This window comes from Sander vitreus, chromosome 20 (genome assembly GCF_031162955.1).
Source record: "Sander vitreus isolate 19-12246 chromosome 20, sanVit1, whole genome shotgun sequence".
Classification (NCBI taxonomy): domain Eukaryota; kingdom Metazoa; phylum Chordata; class Actinopteri; order Perciformes; family Percidae; genus Sander; species Sander vitreus.
The window spans coordinates 24347392-24373516 of NC_135874.1; the positions used below are offsets into that span (position 1 = coordinate 24347392).

Here is a 26125-nt window from a genome sequence, read left to right on the forward strand (position 1 = left end):
TTTCGAGTCAGTGTGGACTTGCGGTGCAGCATATAATCAGTTTAACAGGAGAAGTCATCAGTTGATCACTTATCAGCAATGGCAGATCTGGCTCTTTTAGAGGACCTCTATGCGCCGGTACAACAGTGCACACGTACGTGCACGGGCCATGGTGGAGCGCTCCATCGGATTGATTAAGGGCAGATGGCTCTGTCTTGCATCAGCGGGGGGGACCCTAAGTCTGCAACATTGTTTAGCCTGTGGGATTCTGCACAACATCGAGCAGGAAAACAGGGTGCCATAAATGTAGAGATGGAGCCAGATGACCCGATGCCCAGAGAGCAGTGTCCAGCACAGCCCCAACTGGGGCTATATGAATGAGACAGGATATTATTCCTCGCTTTTAAAAAGGTATAGTGTTATGTTTGGCAATGATATTCAATACAGGAAACATGATGATGGACAACATTTTTATTTATTCTTCAGGTGTTCGTTTCTCTTTTAAAGTGTTGATGGCCACAAGTGAATGATTTATTTCTGCTATTGAAATATTTCAGCTTGTTTTTCCAGCCCCTCTGCTGTCAGGAGACAGGGTGGTGGTCCAGCACGGGGGGGCGGAGGACACCCGCTCTCCCTCACAGCTGTTGCCTGGCTCTGACTCATGAAAAAAAATATGAGTAAAATAAAAGACACTGCATAAACTCCGCTACTGTGTGTTTATTTAAATATAGGTAAATGTAGGCCTAAGAGATTGCAATATAAACCTGTATATTACTTTTAGGACTGTGGCATACATATGTCAAGGATGTATAAATTAAATAAACTTCAGCTGGAGTCCGATTTACCACGGCAACACTGTTGACTGCATCAGTGATCTTTTTCCATTCCATACAGCCTTTAATACCAGTTTTCAGGCTGCCAAATAGTACACACGTTAGTGCAAATGAACCTGCAATATCAGGGTTCCAATCTCCACCTCTGAAAAGTGCTGCTTCTTAGCCGGATTACGTCTCGCCATGTCGTAAATTGTAGGGGCGAGGCCTCAAAAGCGAGAATATATTGGGGCGTGATATTTCAATTACGATCGTTTCCAGCCGCTGCATTGTACGACCAGTCTTACGCTCTGATTGGTGTGATACGAACGTTTCATGAATCACACGTGAAGCCTGTTGTAAGATGATTTCTGCGTTCATATCTGCGCTGGTTTCTATGTTAGGTTGATAAACGAGGGCCATTGTTCCTATAAAATATCTTACACACATTACAATAACTTCTACCCCAATAGAACGTAAAGCTCCCACACTCACCCGTCAACATGCAGCACATGATCTCTCTGTGGCCCCTGCCCTACACACTCACTGTACATATGGCAGACATTTCAGAACAGACACTCTTTCAAGCGGTTCTCTCTAATATGCTAACATAGATATATCTCCATCCCATGGATTGTTTCTGTGTACAGCAGCAGGTAAACCAAACCTAAACTCATAAGAAGCTTCTGAAATTCAGACGAAGAATATCAACCCATCTCTCCTCTTACCACTAAATTGCTCCACATTAACACTGGGGGTTGTAATTGCAGTTGGAAATCCGGTTTGTGGTAACCGGCCTCCATCGTGGTCTAATGAGGAGGCAAGCCTGGCTCATCAGATACCACTTATGCAGGGAGGTGGCACTTCATCTCAAGACGGACGGCTGTTGTGACAGCTGCTCAACCCGCCGTGCATTGTTCCACCTCATTTACAGGGGGAAGAGGGAGAACAAGGAGGGAGGGAGGGAGGTGTGGAATGGCTTCCATCATGTTCCATCAAGCAGACATTCTTACTCTGCTGCCTTGCTATGTAGACAGATGAAGTGGAGGGGGTAACATTTAGCAAGAATGGGCAAGTTGGTGCAATCAAATTAGCTGCTGAGATTTAAATGTGGTTGGGTTACAGTCAGTTGCCAACTAACCTGCCTGCCTGGTTCAGACTACCGCATTCACTGGGAGCTGGAGGAAACGCAGAGCTAAGACAGTTGGATTTACTGCAGGAGCTTAAACCGCCTGTTAACGGTTGAAAATCTGCCGTACAGACTTACAGTGAAATGTGGACTCTCTTTTCTACTTGCAGTGTTAAATTTAAACCTGTTCTTAAGCATAATTCCCTTTGGCTTGCAAGTGATACTCCACCCAAAGTCTATCTGTTAAACATATAATTATTCATCTTATTAAAAGTAATTGCTAATCTGCATTGCAGTGGGAATGTAATTTTGTCTTTGTGTGTCATGTTTGTTTTTCCCATGCTTCTTTAGAGTACATTTGATTTTGACAAATAACATAATAAAATAAATAAATAATTGCCAAGAGATATAGGGGGTCTAGGACCAGATAAATATTTGTATTATTTTGCATTTAATGCCAGGTATCCTCTGATCTGGGGCTATAAGAGGAATGGAAGCAAAGGTAGTTAGGATTGGCTGGAGTACCTTGTAAAGAACAGTAACAATTTGATTACATTTTCCTCACTGTGGTATCAGCATGTCCCAAACACAAAGCTACATAATGGCACTATTAAGTTCTCATGTGATATTATATATAAAAAGTTCGTAAGAACTGACATAGCATCCTACACAACATGGCACAATACAGCCTACAAAGCTGCAGGATATCTTCTGTCAAACTACTGTATGTCTGGCAGCAGCACAAATCTCACAAATCATAGAAAGTGAGATTTTATTATTTGATGACTTTAGAGGGAGATACAAATTGAACATTAACGAACATTGCTCAATGAAGATACCCAATAAATACTTTAAGACTATAATTATGAGACTGACAAACAATTCAGGTCTTTGGCCTCAGATCATCAACCTAGATGATTCACTTCTCTAATTTCAACATTCAGACCCAACAAGAACAAGACCTAAGGATTTCAATCATCAAGAATCATGATAATATTCAAGTTAGCTGGTTACTTGAGTTTTTAAATATTTTTGGTACGGAACAAATAGTAGATCAGCAATCAGATCATACTAACTGAAATTCTGGAATGATTTGGATTTGCCTTTCCACACTGCATATTAAATCATATATATACACACACACACACACACACACACACACACATATATATATATATATATATATATATATGTGTGTGTGTATATAGATATATATACACACACATACACACACACACACACACACACGTCTATTGTACATAATAGACAAATGTTTATAGTAGTCAAATGTTTAGGTTTACCTTTGTTGTCCTTGTTTTTAGCTGTATCTTTCTATTTCTGTTTAAGTACATTGAGAGAAACAAAAAAAATCGGAATCAAATTCCTTGGACGTGTAGCCTTTATACGCTTTCTTGGCCATTAAAGCTGATGCTGACCAGACCTCTGATCTCTAGAGACACAACTGGTGGTGTATGGAGAGTAAAACAGCTGGGTGCCTGCAGATCTCAGACACAAGGAGAGGATACACCTGCGTCTGTGGGTGTACATGTGAGACAGGGTGACTATGCACACCTGGTATTTGCTGGCAGGAAGGCTGTAGGTTTGTATGTGGACTGAGATGTGGTTTAAGTTAGGAGAGTGTGTATAGAAATAGGAACATGGAAACCACATGCATGCTCCTATGCAACCATGTGTGTATGGATTCATGTATGCTTGCCGAGATGTGTGTTCCTCTCAATTTTAAAAGTTGCCCCAATTTAAAACTACATTTCAATAAGCAGGCATTCAATAACCAAGTCAGAATGCTTTCCATTAATGTTGCAGCACATTAAAGTTCCACAGCGATAATCAGTCTAACTTCCAATACAGAATACACTATAATATGACTGTCCCTGTTTCAAATGTGCCAACGAAAATGTCATGATATTCCGGTATTGTCATGCTCTGTGGGAAGTTAGGTTATTTTTTCCATACCACAGTTGAGCTCCTCAGCGGTGAGTGTTGCCACTGATCTGCCCTGCAGGCGGCTGGGGTAATCACAGGTAGCAGCAGCCTGGGCATTGCCCGACTCAGCATACTGCTTCAGCAGGTCAGCCAGCCACAGCAGCTCACAGTCACAGTTTAATGTATTGGAATCCAGTCGCCTGAACACACAGACAACATGCACAGACACACATACACATAGCAAGTGAGAAATGGGCATGTAGTCGATCCATAAAGCATACTGTGGCTGTGGAGTTGTGCATGCAGCAGTGTAAATCCTCTCTGGCAGTTTATTAACTAAAACTGATCTGGCATAGCCAGGCCCAGTTCAGGCCAAACAGTGGGGCTCAGCAGGGCCATATTGGAAGAAACTCTCCTCGTGCCGTGGGAAACTCTCTCTCTGCTTGGCCTCCTCTTCTGGTAACTCATCCAGCTTTTAGTTCTACCACAATGTGTCCATTATCCATGACATTTTCAGAAAATGTAACTGGCAAGGTTTACATTTGTGAAGCTTCATTTGATAAAGTGTGTTATGAAAAAACTATGTTTAGTCACACTTGTGCTTTCAGGGTCTAAGTGATCATTTATATATCCTCCAACACTAAATGCCATGATCAGAGTCAATGCGAGTCTACTGCAGTTTCTCTTAGTATCGCTTTTAAAGCACTGGCCTGGGATGCAACAAATACTTAGACGGTCAATCATGGCAGAGAAAAGAGGGGAGAAAGCAATGGGATGAGGCCAAACTGTTGATTGTGTTTCACCGTGTGTTGGCTGGAGGAGGTTGGAGTTTGAAGCTGTATTATAGATAGCTGTCCTCATTTGTAAGAACCCACATTCTCATATTTCAGAGGCAATTAGCATCCTTTGTGCAAGATGGATATTAGGATTTAATTTTATTTGCTTTCCTCATCATATCCTACGCCACAGTCCCTTCAAATCTCCTCTGCAGCTGAGTCAAACAGAGAATAGCAAAACTATGGGGAGGACTGGGCTGTGAGCCATGTGATAGAAACAACCTTGCAGCCAAAGAAGCGTGAGAACAGTGTAATGTGGCTACATGGCATGTAACTGACAACAGGCCCCACTTGATACTAGGTATCATGGGAGTAAGCTACAGAAATTGATAGAGACATGCATTCTGGTGAAACAGCTGTTTCAGTGGTTGTTAGGGACTTTTCCACTTACAATCGCTTCATGGCCTGAAGATGAGAGAAGGTTCCCGGGACTAGGTGGGTGATTCTGTTGTTGTGCAAAAACCTGAGTGAGAGAGAGAAAAACTATAAAATGATTTATCACTGTATATAGCTGGTTTGAAAGAGTACATTTATGTCCATCAATGGTTTTACTCATGAGGAACTTTGAATGTATGAATCAGTTTTCATAATTTTTTTTTAATGAATTTACCAAACTAATTATAGTGGAGTTAAATATGTGCCTTTTGTTAACATATTTCATTTTCCAAATGGGAATAAAACATGATCATCTTCCCAGACATGCTGTGACCACTCAACTGGAGACTCCTTAGCTAAAAACAGTCAACAGTTTCCTTTTTATGCAAAGCTCCACCCCTCAAAAAATCCCCTAAAACTATTCATTCTTAAATGACTAAATCAAGATAATCTTGATGCAGTTCTTCATCTTCTACCCCAATCTGTAGGAACCGATCTACAGATATGCTCGCTGGTCACTTTGCCAAAGTGACTGCTTTGACCGTGACCATGGAGATATTCCCCAAAAAGCCAACAAGAGTGTGCATTTGGGAATTCCTTCCCTCCCCTTTCCCCCATGTTTTGCAGGTGTCTCTACTACTACTTTCCCTCTCCGGTGACTTGGAAGTATGGATATGCTGGGCAGCCTCTGGCCCATAAACAGGGACAATGAAAGAGGAATTTAACAGAACTTTCTTCAACCCTTAGACATCTGGTGGAGAGTTTTAGAAGCCAAGGCGACCTCACATCTGCACATTGTCAAGAAGGTTCATATCAAGAGCCCTTGTAGGCTACATATAAAACATTATAGCTGTCTGTGTGCAAGAGAACCACAGCTTTAATTAATTGACAAATGTAGCCGATTGTTTATTAACAGAGGATAAAAAATGTTAACAGACATTAAAACAATTTAATCCATCTCGTTATGTATTATAGTGGTCAGGAACAACAATATTAATACCACTATTAAAATGAATATGAAGTTGTCACATTAAGGATGTTTTAGGTAGGATTGCGAAGATCCAGGACTTAGCCAAAAGAATTTGAACATCAACAACTTCTCAGTCCCTCCCCCCTTTCTGCTAAAGCCAAAAACATTCTCCTAAGCCCCTCCCTCCACAAGGGAGAATGAATGCGTGTGCATGAGCAGTGATTGACACACAGTTAGACCTGGCCCTGATTGGTGCATCTGAACAGGGAGCTGTGGATTTTTGCAAATCACACTACAGGCTGTAGTTGTGCCAGAGGAGCTAGATTATTTTTTAAATGACCTGCTTCATGTACTTCTACTGGAACATAGGGTCAGTTTCAGCAAATATGACAGAAAGTTAGTTTTATGAGGCTTACCTACTGCACCTTTAAGATAACCTTATACAGATTTCACGGGACAACTCTACATGTAGTAAATAAGGATAATTGAAGTTAAATTACAACTATCCCAAAGAGTTGGAGTAACCGGTTACAATATTACGATACTGTAGGGCTGGGCGATATATCGATATCGGGATATGAGACTAGATATCGTCTTAGATTTTGGATATCGTAATATGGCATAAGGGTTGTCTTTTACTGCTTTTAAAGGCTGCATTACAGTAAAGTGATGTATTTTTCTGAACTTACCAGACTGTTCTAGCTGTTCTATTATTTGCCTTTACCCACTTAGACATTATGTCCACATTACTGTGATTATTTATCTAAAATCTAAGTGTGAAGATATTTTGTTAAAGCACCAATTGTCAACCCTAGAATATCGCCGCAATATCAATAGAGGTATTTGGTCAAGAATATCGTGATATCTGATTTTCTCCACATCGCCCAGCCCTACGATACTGTACATATTACTCCAATATATAATCAGTGATCTAAGATAAACACCATGTTCAGAGTGACATTCCTATCTGTGGTTGCAACTAGCTCAGCTCTGTGTTTAATGAGGCCAAGATGTGTTCTCAATCCTCAGTCCAGGACTTTGTGTTGTGATCTCATTCAGTTCCCCTAGTTTCTTTTTCTCTGACCGACAATGAGTCATTTTCGGATCAGTAGAATTAGCAAAAAATGCAAACCCGATACATTTCCTGACATAGGTCTGCTAAACAACTGAACTAGAGTTGTCGGTTTAACAAATAAACAACAGAGGGAAAAGAACCCATGCATTATCTTACAGCTCTTACAGGACAAATACAATTAGCCCCATGGGAACTAGATATAAGTCAGGGATCAACTCCTAGAATCTGCTATCATTACTTTATTATTGTTGGAAGCAACGACAAACCAATCTCTTAACTAAACAAGGAGTTGTTAGGAGGCATTTGGCTGTACTGATTTTATACTGCAGCTGACATTTTGCTGCAGTATGTCGCTCCAATGTCCTGCTAAGCAAAGTCTGGACCTGGGTGAGTTGACACTTAATTTCATTCCAAGTACATCATGCTGGTTATTGCTTTCTGCTTTTTTCAAGTTCCCTAGTGAATCCAGTTGCATTTTTGGATTTATTAATCCATTTATGTGAGCATTTAAATTGGAATGTGCTTTTTCCTCCTGAGAACATTTTTTTAAGGATTGTGTGAACTGTGTACATTTTTAGAATCTTTGGCGAAAGGTCAGATAGGATGAACTTACAGTCGTTCCAGCTTTGGTAGATGAGTGAATGATTCTGGTTCCAAAGACTCAATGTTGTTGAAGTGCAGGTACCTGGAGAAGAACAAAGTGTAGACAAAGCACAGTAAAACTGGATTAGGGCTCCCTGTCTGACTAAATATAATGTTGCTGTCCTAATAATCCCTAAGAGGTGGGTAAATGAGAACACTCAAGTGTTTCCTAGTCATCCCTGTTCACCTGTCCATCCCTGCAACTTCAAATTACTGAACTAACAGTTATAGATAAGGAGACATCTAGCTCTAGATGAATGCAGACAGAGTGGAGGAATTTGCACATCAGGAATTCATCTTAGACATTTGATATAGAGGGTCTGAAAATATATGGCTACAAACTGAGTTTTAAATGAGATTTCCCACAGTACAATGATTATCTCAAGGAATGCAAAGATAATGTATGCTCCCAAAAGCCTTTGAGCTGAGAAAACATAAATCAAACCATATGCTAACAAATAAAAGGTTAGTGAAATTAAATCCAAGTGATGGTTGAATGAACTGATACCCAGGTACCTGTTGGGTAAATGCTTGTTTAGACAGTGAAAGCAACAGCCCAAGCTACTGCAGCAGCAAAACAGACAGGCACAGAAAGACTAAAGCAGCATAGAATGTAAAATCAAAGGCAATATTCCTCTAGATGTCTTCCGCACAAGAAAATCAATTTTAGTTTTGTCTGTAAGTATATCTCAACTGTTGATTCTTTGCTGTATTTTTACAAGCTTTACTGGACATCCAACATTATGCATTTTGGTGTTGCCTAGAACAGTGTTTCTCAAATGGGGGTACGTGTACCCTAAGGGGTACTTTGGAGGACTGCAGGGGGTATGTGAGCAGCATGTAAGTTTTTGTTGCTTTTTGTCACCATTTTCGACCTGTTCTTGCCTTGCTTCCTTCCTTCCCGTTTTATACGATCTTTTTTGTCAAAGTTTTTGTCGCTGTTTTCTAAGTTTTTGATACTATTTTCCACCTATTCTTGCCTTACTTACTTCTACCGACCTTTTCCAAGTTTTTATGTTTTATAAAAAAAGTTTTTGTCGCCTTTTTTCCATCAGAATTTAAATGTTTTTCAGTTACATGGCTGCTGTTTTGGTAAATCTAGCGCTGGTCAGGGGGTACTTGGCTTAAAAACACAATTCAAATGGGGTACATTATTGAAAAAAGCTTGAGAACCACTGGCCTAGAATATGTGTTAGAGGAGCCAGAACAGAAAAACTCAACATAGTCCAGACAAGCGAAAGACAGAAGGTTTAATGAAGACAGCAGTAAATTAATTTAATTCCCCTCTAGAATGAATCAGCGTCCCACACCAGGTATATCGTTTCACTTTCAACACTATTGATCCAGAATAGCTGTTACAAGTTTAGAAAGAGATGACATGGAATCAATCAGCCGTGGTCTTAACTGTATTATAGAGGACTAGACTACTTTGCATTCATGTTGTTGTGATCATGTTGCTGTGTTCCTGTGTGATCCTCCTATGCTCCCTAACAAAACCCACTGGCATGCTGATAAAACAGCATCATATGAGTGGTGGTGGGTCATATATGAATGTACTGTAAGTGCATAGGTCTTTGAAACAGTTTATTCCTCCCAAAGAAGCATGTGACTTCAGGCTTCTGTTGCCCAGCGGGGATGCAGAAGAACTATTAGTATATGCAATCTAGCTCAGAACTTGTCACCCACATATTAAACCCTTTATTATTGTAACAAAACTCAGAACAGCTGCCATCAGCTGGGGCCTGATGATGAAATTGGTTTTACTTACTTACAAATCGCTTACTTGCAGTGGCGATTTGTTTTCTGTTAATGCGGTTAGTATTAACAGCTTTCTGTAGTCTCCTCCAAGACTACAGAAAGCTCAATTTGCTAAAGAAAAAGTGCCTATCGGCCATTTTGGTTTTGATAATGACACACTACAGGGATCATTTCTACTGACAGTGTCAGACAAAGTTCAAACAATTCATATTTATAACATCAGTTAAAAATTGGTTAAAAAGGTTGCGCACAACACTTGGAGCAAATTGGAGCAGAAGAGTAGTTTCTGCAGTAGCAGGAGAGACGCAGTGCAGGTCAAGCTTTGCTCTAAAGCAGAAGCTCTGACTCCAGCACAACACTGCTAGCACTACTAGCGGCAAAAGCCTAGATATAATGCTTCAAGCTTTGCATGAGGGTGACTAATATCTGCTGTCATGACCACAACACATGCGACTCATGCAAAAGGGTCAGAGAGGGTCAGCGCGGCATACAAGGGTGGGTGCACACACGGCATGCATGGTGGCGGTGGGAAAGTGGATAGAGGGGCGCATGTAGGGGCTGGAAGTGGAAGGTGTCACTGTGAATTGAAACTATATGAACAGAGCTATCATGACACCTGTGTAAGGCCTACACAGTCATGTCATACAGCATAAAAACAGCAAAAAAAAAAAAAATGATACCAAAATCTGTGACATGCCTGTCACTATTGTATGATATGACTTATCTTAAAAATCACTTGTGACCATGTAGACTTTACTAGGCTTCATGAATTGTTTATAGCGATCTCTCAGGAAGGGGGGTAGAGGTGTTTTACAGACGGACAGACAGTAGGTGGGAGGAGGAAGAGGAGCAGTTGGTCGAGCAGAAGAAAAAGATGGACGAGGAAGTTGGTCACTTACAGTTGCTCAAGAGAGACAAGCCCCTTAAATGCTTGTCTGTCAATTGATTGGATTTCATTCTTGTACAAATAGCTGAAAGGAGAGATAATCAGTCACATTAGTAACACACGCACACTCACACAGGATCATCTGAATTCTTTCTTGTTATTATAAGAGAACGTAGAGAGGATCTGATCAAATAACGATTGTTAAGTTGCCATTTAAAAATGATATGCATGTTGTGCTCCTACTAGACATACATTTATTTAGTGAAGTATACACTTCACTACCCTGCTTCATGGACATCAGTAGTTGTAGCTATGGGCGGAAGAGACTCTTTTCTGAAAGCTAGCATTCGGAACAGTTTTATAGAATATCAGTCACACTGCACAAATAAAACTTAAGATAAGAATGTATTTCTGAGCTAAATGTAGAACACCTATTGTTGCATTTCAAGTGTTTCTCATCTACATTATTTTGACACAGATGTGCTTCACTAAGCAGAAATTGAGCATACACTATATTCCCAAAACAGTGCACAGTGCAGTCTGTGAAGGAATATTTTACAGATCATCGTATTTGGTGTTCATAATTACAGTAAAATGTGTCAAACATCACACTGTATTTAAGTCAATATAGGCAACAATAAAGGAATTTAACACTCATTAGGACTTTTACCAGAAAAATAAAATCTCTATACTCTACATCACTCGTGGAATATATTACATTCAGTTAATAAGTCCTAATATCTGATTGTATAGGTTAACATTACAAAATCAAAGATAGAAAAATCTATAGCTATTAACATGGTCTGTGCATCAAATAACAATCATTAGTCATCATCGGTCATCAATGTACAAACAATAAAAATGACATCACAGATTCCTTGTGGGTCAAATCTTTTCTCCATGTCTTTGAACTGGAAAAAGAATGAAGCAATATGCAGCTTGTACATGATCAACATGGTATTTTAGCACACTGAAAGACAAATACACTTGACGTGTGCATGTTTTCCCTCCATAATACATCTTAAAGAAATGTAATACTAGAAAAGCAATGGCTTAAAGTTGTCTCTCTTTTCATCTCCCATCTCTCTATTTCACTTTCCACCATTGCACTCATGATGAGAGATACAGATCTCCCCACAGCACAAGTGACGCAATGTATGGAAAAATAAACATCCTCTTTCCATCATTGCATGCCTTTCTCGCTGCTATAACCTGTCTGTGTAAATGCTATCAGGTTTCTTACCATGGAAGATGAAAGGTTTTTACCAAAATAAACAACTTTATCATATGCAATATGATAAATGGTTAAACAAAATCGAGCTAAAATCCACAAATAAGAAAGTGACATTCATGGAGAAAGGACACTGCCTTCATACATGTTTTAAATGACCTACTAGGAAATGACCAAACCAAAACTTATATTATTATATTTCCATGCAGAGCTGTTCTGTACAAACTGATGATGGTAAAGAAAGCTAGGCTTATTAAGTGTAATGTGTTTACTTCAGTGACACTGGAGTATCCAGACGTATTGTTTCAATACCATGTAAACAGCTAACTGCCTTACATTTTTTGCTTTACATTTGAGAAACGTCTGCAGGTGCCTGTGAATGAATGTGAAACACAGAAGACTGCAGCCTTGTGTGTGTGTCCACGAGCTTTGCGTGTGGGATTTAGATGGGAAACTGGATTTGGAAGTTGTGTGCTAAAATCTCAAAGGGCCTCACTTTAATGATGACCAGATAACCTTTAGTGGTATTACGCCTCAAAAAGTCGACCGTGTGCACAGCCTGCCTTTAACTACAAAATATGCATTGTAGAAACAATTAAAAAACTCACTTTCTTCCTCACTGTTTTTGGTTTAAGACCCAGGAGGATTTTCCCTGACTGCTGCTGATTACTTCATTTAATGATCTATGTTAACATTCACAAAAACAGAAACTATACATACATACTAAGGAAAGATGCAGTATGTACCAAAGGAAACCTACATTAATGTATATAAATACACTGATGGATTACAGATGGATACTATGCAACTGAATATTTAGGAAAAGATCAAATAAACAGTGAACAGTTCCCACAAAGAGGTGTGTTGACCTCTGTTTGATTTGTTTATGGAGGTGGTCGTGGGAGAGACGGAGGCTGCTGACTAGACAGCTGGCCAGACCATTAGGTTTGGAGGACATGAAAGAGGACAGGGAGTGGACTTTACTGGGGTTCCAAAGGAAGTGAAGAGGTGAGATGGAAGATACAATCTAGCCCCCAGCTACAGAACACTGAATCAGCGGGAAGGGAGAAGGGTGGGGGGATACCGTGTGTGCCCTAATCACAAAGGTTAGGCAATGGCTTTAGATCAACTCTGCTTTTAAGTGAGAGGGGAACTGTAATTAAAACAGTTACTAAATAGCTACAGGATTTAATGACAACACAAAGAGTGAGGATGTATGCCAGGAATGTGTTTGTTTGTGTGTCAGTAAGCTGAAGAGAGAAAAAAAGAAAAGCCTGTACATCCATTTACCTCACCCCCTCTTCCTTCCCTCTCTCTCAGAGCTGATATATATGATCTTGTCTCAAATGTGCAGTGCTTGTCCAAGATATTAGCCGGGTAGTGATGTAACAGTATTTCACGCTACGTTTTCCAAGACACAGACATTTATCAGTAGTTAATCTGCTAATATTTATATTAATATTTTACTTTATCAGCCATCATGCACCTAGCTTTGCCTAATCAGAAACAACATACATAATATAATTTTCAGTCTCAAAATGTACAAAACATCTCACCAAACAAAATCATATAAAGCAAATTAAATATACCCTTCACTAGCTCCAGGTTTTGTCACAATGTTAAGAGTCATGTACGTAGGTCCTCTGAGGTCCAAGTCGGGAAATCAGACCATATCTAACACGTGAGCACTGACAGTTCCAGTGGGATGATAATGTAAGTGACTAACAGAGGGAGCAAACTAGCAATCCCACAAAAAACCTTGAGGCTACACACGCCATAAAAATCTGTTCTCAACTCTGCCTCCAGGTCAAAACTTCCAGACACATAAGTACAGAGGATCAGACAAAGGGAGACTTTTCATTGATGCATTTTCCGTACACTGCGCCGATACATTTTCACTGACTCAGCAGTCTAGCAACATCAGCTGTCTTCTACATTAACAGTCAATAAGTCTGTTTTTTTTTGTTTTTTTGCAACAAAAGTGTAAAACATGTTTCACCATGCTTCCTCTTCTGTTGACTGAACAAAGAGTAAACTCCTTTAACTGTGACCTTTTGCCTATTTAGTCTGACAGAACAAAGATACTGCCACGTCTCAAAATGTATTATTTGACCTCAAAAGCAAATCAAAGTTGGCATAAGGGCAACTTACAGATATTTAAGGTTTTCCAAGTCTTCAAATGCTCCCCTGGGTATCCTCCGTATATGATTGTTGTTGAGGAGGCTGTGAAGAAAACAAAACGGGGGTTATTTTGTGGTTACAAGATGGACATAGGACATAAGACATCGTCGAAACAATCTAAACATGTCTATCGTTATATTTTTCTATATTGTTTCTATTGCAATGTCAAAAAAACAGCGGCAATATTTATGTCATTTGGACGACACTTTACGTTATATTTGCACGTTATGTTCATTTTGCACTAAAGTTCTGAATTAAATGAAAACATAGTACTTTTCATTTGTAATGTATTTAATATAGTATACACAAATAGGCTTTACCATGTGGTTATTTTATATAGACTATTTATTTATTGACTTACCAGATAACTTTGCTATATGATGCTATATTGTGATATATATCGTTATTGAGATCTGGAATGATCAATAACGGAATAGAAGCTTTTGGCCATCTCGCTCAGCTCTAGATGGACAGTAAGTTTGTTCTGAGCTAATTCTAAGTAGAGTTTGCAGAAGTTGCAGTATAATGTAAGTTATTAAGGTCACCTGGTCAGCATGCTCATACAATTATACAATTTTCAACAGAACAAAAAAAAAAACCCTACAAGCTTTTGATTAAAAATCTAAAGAGTGACACTTTGTCATAGGCTAACTTGAGAGAACACAAAAGGCTCCCCCCTTCAATGGACATTACAGACATATTTCTGTCTGTACAACGGACATGTCGCTGTAGTTCAAAGACTGGTAGACATTAGGATGTGTTATTGTTCAGTCTGTGGAACTGCAGCCTGAAACCATGAAGAGCTGTTCAGGATATAAAGCCTTTAACAGTCTGCATGGCTGTCTGTTGGGAAAAGCTGGGCTTTTCTCCTGCCTTAAGGGACTTTTCTTCACTTTGAAACTAGATCTAAACCACTATGTCTATGCCATGCACATTTTCTCATGTTTATTAACTATGGATTTATAACTGGATCTACACATCTTCACTTTTAGCGTTATGCGTTTAGCGTAAAAAGTGCTTTTACTCAATCATGTTTGCAAATATTTCAATAAGGTGAGGTTGTGTGTTTGATTTATTCTTGCAGTCAGCTGAACAATCTAAATACTGATATGGCTACATAAGCTGACGCATGGACACATTTCTTCAAAATTTCAAGAAAACTCATTGCTCATAAAAAAACACAAAAACACTTGGAACATGTCTCCTTTATTAGCTTAGCAATGCACCATCTAGCAGGCTGGACATATGACAAATAGCCCTGTGGGTGGAAGTGGAAAAATAAATTCCTCATAGATTACGAGCTGACCTACATGTGTGAAACCACAGCAGAACAGAGCAAGAATTTGCTTGTGTGTGCGTGTGTGTGTGATACAAACAGCACTTTCTTGGGAGGTGACAATCATTATGCAGAGTGCTGTTTTAAGGAAATGGGCTTGATTCATTTTCAGTAGTAGTCTTCTTGAATGTTCTTACCAGCTGGATGCCATTACCTTCAAATATTATTTAGAAAACAATGTCATACCAAAAAAGAGATTATACTATATGTCTAAAGTTCACAATTATGTATCCTGAGCAGCAAAGACTTACAGTGTGTTGAGGTTCTTTAATCGCCTGAAGGACTCTGGTTGTAAATCCTTGATTTTGTTGAACCTCAGGTCTCTGTGAAGAGAAGGAAATATATTTATATTAAGCAAAGTATTAAGTATAACGTAGAGAAAAGCTGTACATAAATACAATAGATGGAAGATTTCATAAAGTGTAAAAAGCAGGCAATACACATCTGCATGAACTGAAGTCCACAGCAGAGCCTTCGCGTAACCATCGTGAAGGATAATTGGACATATGACTCATTTCACAAGAATGCTTTTGTCAAGCTTTAATCATGAGGGCAGATTTATATAACATTTGCCCCAAAGTTAACAATCACAAGGCTAGTCGCAGCAGTCAGCAGGTTTCAGTATCTTTCTTTTAACTTCCTAATTTAAAGAGGCTGTGTAATCATAACAATATAGTTTGACATGGCACTAATCACTCTTGGTCTTAGAAAATATAACTAAGCATGCCATGAAAGTGACAAGCTAAAGACCATGATGCTGCAAATAGCCCTGTGAAGGTGAAATAGTTCCTAACCCCTATGTGGCATTACCAGCCACAGAATGACAACTTAAGTGAAATTGAAACATCTCATCTGAACAGTGATGTTATGCTTGTGGAACTTAGGCTCTAAGTCATCTGATCTTCAACTAAGCCATTTGCTAAATGTATTTTTACAAAATAAATTCTGTAAGTGGAACCAGCTATTCATATAAGGAGCATTTAGAGAACGCTAAAGAGTGAGTGCATTTAGAAACACTATCAGCCCCCCACTATTCCTAAGCGCATTTACACACTATCAATTCATGGTCTTTATGGTCGGTTTTAACCAACAACGTTAGACAGTTGTGCATTATTTGACCCTGCATGGCATTCTGAGAGAAAAGTATATTGAAAAACACCTCCAGCCAAAGAGATGAAGAGAGCATTTGGGTGGAACCAAAAAGCAGATTTATCACTGCACTGAGCAAAGGGAGAACTACATCAGCCTTTCCCCTCTAGAAAGCCCAACTCCCCCAGTAAGAGCTTGGACTGTCTACCAGCATTCTTGTTAGCCAATGACCTAACAAAGTAAATACTCTGCGACTGGGTCACACAGACATAATGTACTCCAATGATTATGCAACACTGTCAAGACGCCCAGGGGATGAGAATCTTGAGATCAGTCTTTTTTTTTCAGTTTGAAGGAAAAGAAAAACCTTTGCTTTTTGTCTGTTAAATGATGTCTGATGCAACCTTTCTTGCTATGAAATAGATAGCAAGAATACACATTTAATTTACATGGTGTATTTATTCATCCATTAGCTTACATTCATCTTGTATATTTCCCTTTATGCACAACAGGCAAAGCACTTTAAAGCTACCCATTCTGGAGTTGTTGATTCCTTATATTTCTATGAAAATGAGGGCCAAATGACCAAATCAACTGATTTCATAGCCAGTGAAATGCTTATGGGTCATTGGCTCTGTGAAAGCCTTCACATATGGATCCAATCAGAGTGAGTCCAACTTTTTCATATGCTGACTTCCTTTCATATAGACTGTGAGCTAGTGCAAGAATTCACTCAAAGTGCTTTTCTGTAACTGACATGCTTTGTGTGGAACGTCCTTGAGCTATGATGATATTGTTGTTTCTGGCACTACCTTCAGTATGTGAGAAACTTCACGTTCTTAATGTCATGATAAGACAAAATGAAACTGGAGCATTGCTGATCACAATTTCAAATCAATCAACAGCTTTGATCAAACCATAAAACCTCACAATTTAAAACAGTTTTAACAAGAGTGCTTAGCATCAACAGGTTTGATGTATTGCTAGCACTAAGAAAATTAATTCTCAATAACATTTCAAGTGGAGAGAGAGAGAGTTGAGGGTCCTCCATGGAAAGAACAGGGGATGACTGCTAGGTGAAGAGGTACAGCACCCTTAGGAAAACACCTATCTCCAGGCAACAGGCCCAGGGTGCAGGGTGCACTGCCCCGACATGCTGAGGCAGGGGCTGTCCTGCCTGACTGCCTCCAGCTCTGAGAGATGAAGGCGAGGGGGAGGAGAGCAGCAGAGCAGGGCTACGAGCTGGTTCAAGCAGTACCCATCTCAGGTGCATGCACGCAAGCAATGTTTCTCATTTCTGCTGAGGTTAGTCTAAACTAAAATGAAGGGTCATGCTTGTTTCACAGTATTCCTTTAAAGCTTTATCTTGAACTGGCTCAAACAGATTCTAGACACACTATGGATTAACAGCAGCAAGTTTAAAGAAACTAACTCATATCGTCACCATACTGTGTGTGTGTGTGTATATATGTGTGTACACACAGTATATATACATTAGGAGTGTGACGAGATCTTGTCCCCATGAGATCTCGCAAGATGAAATGTGATGAGAGTAAAAAGTGTCTTGCGATATCAATACACAACACAAGTGCAGAGCAGCAGCCTTGAAATTAGCATAGAAGAACCCCCCCCGCTCACCGAAGACTGACTGAGTTTACTTTTGCAGAGTGATAGCGGATGAAAAAAGATGCCTGTAAAACCCAGCATTACAACGTTAGAGTCTCTCTCTCTCTCTCTCTCTCTGACGAGACACAGGCGTCTGCAGCATGCAGTTCACTGTGGCGCTGTCTCGCGCAGACTTCTCTGTTAAATGAGTCGGAAAGCGGAGGGCAAAACCAAACTTTACTTTTGATGTTAAACAAAGAGAAATGTTTTCCCTTCGTCCTATAATGGTCATAAATCGATACTAGAGTAGCCTGCTTTCTTGTTTACTGCTGCAATTAATAAAATGCAGAGGAGGAGAAAAGAGCATCTGTCTTCACAAAAATCATCCGAGTGTTTGATGGTAATATATTTGTGCTTTAGAACGTAATCAATGTGAAACAACAGTAAAAGAAGCTTTATTTCTCTCTGTCTACTGTACAATGACAAATTCAAGTACAACACAACTGGTCTCAACTATTGCCAGAAAAGGCTTGGTTATGTTGTAACCTTGGTTCTCAGAGACTCCTCCATACGGATTAAGTAACAGTGTTAACTGTTATACAGGAGAGAAGCCAGTCATTTAAGTTTGTGGCAAAACCTTTCAGTGCTCGTTTTTCATTTTGTGACTATCGATTGAATAAAGGACTATTTTTCCAGTCTCATTTCTTCATTGAAGTTTTCTTTAAAATAGTGTTAAAATCTTGTCTCAATCTCGTGGGCTGGGTGTCTCGTCACACCCCCTAATATATATATTTTATTTATTTTTTCAAACCTCCCTCACTGCTGTGGGCGAATGTAAGTTTGTTAACGGAACCATTTGTCCTGGTTTTATTTGTATGGGCTCATTTGAACAGAAGGTCCTGGGGCGGATGACATTAGCGCCAATGTATCCCACAAGTTCTCTCTGAGACTGACGCTATAGACCCAATCACGTTTGTTGTTTACAATAACTAACGACCGGGTAGAAAACTCCTGCGTCCTGTACATACACCCTAACGGCGCTGAGCAAACGGGGACGAGGAACCACTGGATGTACATCTCATTCATCTAAAATTATATAATATCATATTTTAACACTTTCACTAATTTACCTGTTGGGTCACAGACAAAAGAAAAAATGACACCACTCAAACTAGCAGTAAGTCTGACCGGCGGTAAGAAGTCGCTGTTCGCAACGCTAGATTTGGTTTATCAAAGACACTAACAAAGCAACACAGTACAGAAAATAAGCACAGCAGAAACGTCAGATAGGTTGGACCACCGTGTTTAACTATAGATCCTTTGCAAACATGTGACCACGTGACGACGCCATGATTAACGGCAAAATCACCGGCAATAACAAGCTAAACAGTGTGTAGACGAGCGGAAAGTTTCATAGTTTCAATCAGTTTGAAATACATAACACTAAATAAACTATTTATGGCTTCTTCTATTGAACAACAAGTTGTCGTGCCGTTATCAGTCGAGGTAGGGCATCTGGTAGGTGCTCACAAAGAGCAGTAGCTGCAGCTAGCTCGTCAGCTAGCCGGGGTAGGAGCTCCGCAGACCCGCATTTAACTTGTTTTTTGGCCTTTTTGAAGCTAGTTTCCGTGCCAGGTCATCTTTAATTTAACCAATATTTTTTGTATGTGTGTTAAGTTAAATGATCAAGGGAACGGCTTTCTTTTTTGGATATGTAGCTAGGTCAGTGAATAACCGATGTTAGAAATGTGGGTCATCATCGGGTTGGACCTGTTAGCAGGAACAGCTGGTTAGCACGGCAGCTAGCTAGCTGGTTGAGGATAATTTTATTTATCACTCATTTAAAACAGAAAGACAATACATACACATGCTTGTGTTGGTGAGGATTACTCTGCAGATTCTGAATGTGAGAACACAAACGAAAACATACACGTTTAGCTTGCCGTCCATCTACAGCATAGCTCTTCCGCCGTCCGTCATGGCGTTCATAATTTGCGCGGGTGGAGCGTGACGTCACGGGCAAAGGGTCTATATATATATATATATATATATATATATATATATATATATATATATATATATATATATATATATATATATATATATATATATATATATATATATATATATATATATATATATATATATATATATATATCCTTAAACGTTACAGTTCCGGTGGAATATGACAACAGAAATACAAGTTTGCCGATTTCCTATTTCTCTGCAATTCAAATCAACTGCCATTTGCCTACACAGAAGTGATTTTTGTGTTAGTGCGACATCATTTTTATGATACTAATTCATAAGATCTACACTAATACAAATGCTCCTGTTGCAAACATGAAAACAAAATAAATCCACAATTGTTTTACTACAATTAAACAGGAATAATGACTATACTTTGTCAGAGGAACTAGATGGTCTATAAAGCTGCTTCCAGTGCTTTGTGATGGTTTATCGTCAAGGAACAAGAGAAAAGCAGCGGTATGTATGGAGGACATTTAGTAAACGAGGCGTTCGTGAGATATTCTCAGGAAATAGTTCATTGAGTGACCAGAGACCGTATGACCAGAGAAAATATGCACAGATTGCTTAACATTTTATGAGATTGGTTCCGGGACTCATCAACGGAGTCTGTTAACTTCCATTAGTGCGTTTTGATGGCACTGCGCCAGAAGGAATTATAAAACAGCAAGGCTGACTACCCTGCAGAGGAGCTGACTATTCTGGGTATTGCCTAAACAAAAAGCCTGAAAGTGAACAGCTTCCCTGGCTCAGTAATGAAGGAGCCACGGGAATGTGACAGTAATAGCATTAATACTAGAGCTGCAAAGATTAATCAATTTCTTATCAACTATTAAATTAATCGCACACTATTTTGATAAATGATTAATTGGTTTGAGTCATTTCTTATGAGAAAAAGTAAAGAGTTCTGATTCTAGCTTCTTAAATTTGAATATTTTCTAGTTTATTTACTCTTCTATGACAAAAAACTAAATATCTTTGAGTTGTGAACCAAACAAGACATTTGAGCACGTCATCTTGGGCTTTGGGAAACACTCAAGACATTTTCTTTCTTTTTTTGACCATTTTCTGACATTTTATAGACCAAACAAACAAATCGATTAATCTAGAAAATAATCAACAGATTAATCGACAAATGAAAATAATCGTTAGTTGCAGTCCTAACTAATACAGTGAGAGCAGGACAAAAAGATTATTTGATTCCTTTTTGAAAACAAAGAAATTTGTCATTTACCCACACAGAATGAGAGGCTCATAATGTAACAACACAAAATAAATGTATGCCCTGCTGATAAGAACAGAGCCAAGAGACAAAAATAATTTTTAAATAAAAATGAAGATTTACTCCGCTTTGTACTGTACTTTTCAAGAGACTGAAAAGTAATTTTTATCATTAAATTCCTTTGTTTGCGTTTTTTTTTTTACATTTCTCAAAAGATAATTAGATTGACCTATTTAGACTAGACAATGCTGACAATCGGCCTACAGTGTTTTGGGCACACTGTGTCTGAGATAGAACTGTAGGTCCAGTGAGTGCACTGAGGTTATTTAGGGACAAAGTAACAAGGGCTGCACAATATAGCGTTTTTGTTTATCGTCATCGTCATATCAACTGGCGCAATAACCGTATCGCGAAAGGCTGCGACATGTCGCCAAAGACACTCAGAGATTATTTGTTGAAAGAAAATATCAGTAGAAAACTGCACTTTAAAATGTAACTGTCACTTTCTTTTGTGCTGCATTTTATATTCAATTAAATTTGTTCAATAAAAGAATGTTGTAAATGATTCCCCTTCATTTGTTTTAAATACAACAAGCAACTTGTTGTATTTTAGCAGAATACTGAAAGCAGCAGAACTGAGTACACTTTAATATCTGTTTATTTAAATCGCTATTAAAGTAATATTGTTATTGCAATATTCAACAAAGTTATCGCATATTGCATATTTTCTTCATTTTGTGCAGCCCTAAAAGTAACTTTGGCCCCACACAGGAGAATTACAACATTACTATTTTGATTATTGATTAATCTGTCGATTATTACTTTGATTAATACATTATTATTCGAATAAAAAGAAAAAAAAAGGCAAATAAAAATATAAAACATATTCGTCTTATTTTACAATGTTAAAAATAAAATAGCGTTAGCGGGGGCGTTATCAAGGTTAGTTTTAAAACAGCTTCATCAGGAGCCCGGCAACACTGATCCATCAAGGTCATCCGTCAAGTATGAAATGAACTGGTGCGGTGCAAGATCTACTTTCAACAACAATGTGTCCACCAACACATAATGGAGTGAAGACTAATATGGCCAACCTCAACATCAAAAACAGCAGGCAATACCAATAAACATACAACATACACATTTGTAGCTAAAGTGTGAGTATAGCTATGATGTATAAGTTTTGTAACTGCTTAGAAATTACTTTGTGAAAGTAAGTGATATGCAAGCTGGAGTAGCACTAGTAACAAAACATACCTGGCACTGCCTCTAATGTGCATATCTGCAACCATGGCATTTACCCATATACATATGGTTTGAACTATTCTGTAAGCAAAATCAATTATGCCAAACTGTTCAAATGCGGACTATAACTGCAAAAATAAATAAAAATTTTTTTATTTATATATATATATATATATATATATATTCTTGTCTGAGCCAGGACACCGAGTGAACCTGGCTGCTGCCCAATTCAACCAGCATCTGAGTTCCATGTGTGGGCCTCACCTCTCATTCTCTGCCTCTCGAGTCAGTGAAGTCGTTTTGCTTTGTGACGCATGCCCAAGTGGGCTTGCCAAGGACTCTCCGGCGTGCGTGGGTCATTCTTAGTTAAACAAGAACATGGCCGGCTCCTCGCTTGGTTGGAGTGAACCAGGATCTCCAAACATGGCTGCGATGGTTCTCACGTATAAAAATGACAAGGATTTGTTTCTTGTCAAGGGAGAGCTGGCAATAGCCTATCAAAATCCTTTCCTTAACCACTGTCCCATCTGCACAGAAACATCCTTTCTTCAGCAGGCAAGTGGGCACGTAAAATAATGGTGATGCATGAAGGACTTTTCTTAAGCATTTTTAAATATATATTTTTTACATTCTCTACCATAGCTCCATCTGTCAAAGACAACCAAGCTCAAGTCATTGTCATACTGTGCCTTTTTCTCAGTACTGACAATCATCGCTGTTGATTGAGTTCACAATTGTGTCACATGGGCTACTTACTTGTCGCTTGCAACTATGTCACTACAGCTGGTAGCACTGCTCTTAAAAAAGACCAAGACCAACATGACAGTCAAACACAAAACATTACATCATTGTAAGACAATAAGACTAACAGTACTGATGCTATAAAAGTGCAATATAGAAACAACAGTCCATTATTTAGCTGAACCAGTGGTCCTCCAAATTCTGTCCTGCGCTGGATGGGCACAGGAAAGGACCAGTAGTGTTCCTTTCAACAACTATCTTGGGCCCAATCTCCCTGTGCAAATGAGCGAAGCTTTGGGGATTTCTGGCTTTGCATTCCATAATGCTGCAGAGACTGAGCGCCTCACAAAGCCTGACTGCAGCAAATTCCACACAATGGAACTCCACTTTCCCTCCCTAACTCGCACTGTTACTCAGTCAGACTAGGCCACTGTTTTGGGCCGTGAGCAGTGTGAGGGGTAAAAGACATTTAAAAGGCCCGTTTTCTACCTGGTATTTAAATCCAATCTGAGTGATCCGTTCACAAGTGGACAGCTCTAAGTCTGTGTGTTTACACCCGGCAGTAGAATGTCTCCCCAAATGAGTCTTGAGAGACCACCTTTTGATCGGATCTCACTTCCCCACTCTATATGCAACAAAACACGTAGTCCTCATTCCCGTTTGCATATTGTCTGGTTGTTTGTGAGTGTGTATAAATTTCAGTTGTTCCTCACATAAATCATACATTAAAGACGTGCGATGACTACAGCCTGTATGCCGAAATAAGGATGTCTACTGACGGGGCTAAGACCTGTGCAGGAGAGAAAGATGTTTTTATAAAATCTGTGTTCAGCTCTCGGTATGTTTGCAGCTTCTAACTGAATCTCTGTGGTTTGAAGTTTAGTTTCTTGTCTGCTTCAGCCTCTATATCAGCCTCTTTTTTCTTATGCAACAGTTATTTTTGTATGTATATTTGTTATTCTGTATTTATTATTTATTTCATATTAATGTTTGTTGTTTGTTTATGTATGCACCAAGGCAAATTCCACATAAGTGTACTTATTATGGATATAAAACCTTTTCAGATTCTGCTTTATTTCTACGTTTCATGAGCTCAAAAGGAGGCTGCCACAGTAATGTGTCTGCTTATCACAGCCTTTGCCATGCTGTGCATTTAAGTCGACAACCTGGTGACACTGGGACACCAACCCCCACTGAATGACTCACCAGCCTTCCTGCACTTACAAACACCAGATTCACTTATGATCGGACACTTATTGCATTCAACGCTGCCATTCACGCAACACACACAGCCACTGGACTGAAAGCTATCCCCACATCTGAACATCTTTTTTAACTTTCTGCAAACTTCTGTGAAGTATGCAGTTTCAAACAGGACATTCACAGTAACTGTGTTTAAAAACCTCATCATACTAGAAACCAACTGAATAACAGCATATTGGAATAAAAGCACTATGCTGGTATCACAGAACTACAAAAGACAACACCAAGCCACTTCTTGAACAAGTGAACTTACAGATTCACAACTGACAGACCTGTTCCTAGCTGTGCAGACACATACTTTACGTATGTTTATAGTACAGCTCCATAGTCGCATTGTTGAAACTATTTCTTTTTAAATATATTTGAATGTCAAAATAAGCAAATAGGCAAGCTGTTAAAATACGGAACAGGGTTACTGACTTGTGAAATAAAAAGCCTGTTACATTGACCAGCTTTGATACTGCGTGAAAAAAAGTTTGATATTGGCAAAATAGTGCTAATGTAAAAGTAATCATTTCTCCAACTCCAGCAAATCCCTGGGAAGATATGCACCAGTGTCATTACAGACAGGAAACGCAATTTACTATTATGCCTCAAACAGAAAGTCCTTAGAGATAACAGCTGAAAAACAAATGTAGGCCACAAAGAACCAAAAAAATCTGGGGAAAAAAACGTCAATGTTTCTTGGTCCAAGTGTCGTGTAGAAAAGCTCTTGGCACAAAGCCCACATGCAGTAGTACTTCTGAGCCAAGACTTTTAATTCTCTACTGCAGTGGCCCAGAAAGAGGAAAGAGATGTTTTGAGTTTTAAGAAGTTGAAGACACAAACATTCATTGTTCGAAACTACTCAAAAACAGCGGTCAGTTTAGCACCTTCGTTGTCTGGACAGTGTTGTCTTGCAACGAACATGCATACTGTGTAGATGTGTATATACATTGATTTCTTTTTTCTTCTCTTTTTTTTTTATGAATACAAACATATCACTCAGGAGTTTCAGTCAATAGAAATCTACGATGAGTCAACCAAGTGTTTTTGATCACCTACCGAACAGGAGGGAAAATTTCTTTATTGCTAAACTTCAAAAATCCAATACTCACAACAAAGATAAGCAACATATCTCCCCATGCTGTACTTCCTCTAGCGTTAAGTTGGGCTAAAAAAAAACAACCCTGATCTATCTATATCTCACAAGGATGTACGCAACTAAAGGAGTTGAGGACATTTAATCACGAATGAAACTGACTGAAATCATGCCATACCAATAAAGAGAAAATGTAATAAGTAGATTAAGTAGGGCAATTTTGTTTTTTTACATTTAATGTTTTGTTACCCAGCAGCAGAAGTGAACAACTACCTTTCCATCAGATTACACAACCTGTGTGCTAAAGGTTTTTATGGTGGATCATCTCACACTATAGTATTATTTTTAAAACAATACTATCCAGTATGCCAGGTGTAAGGAGTAATACAGTGCCTATAGCGCACATAGCTACAGGTCAAGTGTCTATACAACACAAAAAATCTTCACCCACCATTACTTAGTCCTGCAAAGCTCTCAGGATATAGCCTAGAGAAAGAGCTTGAACCCTAAGGACCTTGGTTCCTACATTATCGCTTAAAAGCGAACCAAAGACCAAAAGAGAGAAATACACCAACACAATACACTCCTCTACATACACCGTCTCTGTTAAGACATCTTTCCAATCCACTTTGATTACCATGTTATGAGGCCTAATGTGATCAGCCACAGCAAACCGCGAGCACACAACTCTTACCGG

General features: G+C 39.0%; 1 protein-coding gene across 1 annotated transcript in view; it reads right to left on the minus strand.

The window, feature by feature from the left end:
* pxdn (peroxidasin) overlaps positions 1–26125 on the minus strand; it is a 64663-nt gene that overhangs the window by 36303 nt on the left and 2235 nt on the right. Inside the window, exons 2-7 of the mRNA XM_078276911.1 lie at positions 15406–15477; positions 13789–13860; positions 10420–10491; positions 7734–7805; positions 5092–5163; positions 3895–4064 (exon numbers count right to left, since the gene is read on the minus strand). Coding sequence (XP_078133037.1) covers positions 3895–4064; positions 5092–5163; positions 7734–7805; positions 10420–10491; positions 13789–13860; positions 15406–15477 — 530 coding nt within the window. The remainder of the gene's footprint in view (positions 1–3894; positions 4065–5091; positions 5164–7733; positions 7806–10419; positions 10492–13788; positions 13861–15405; positions 15478–26125) is intronic.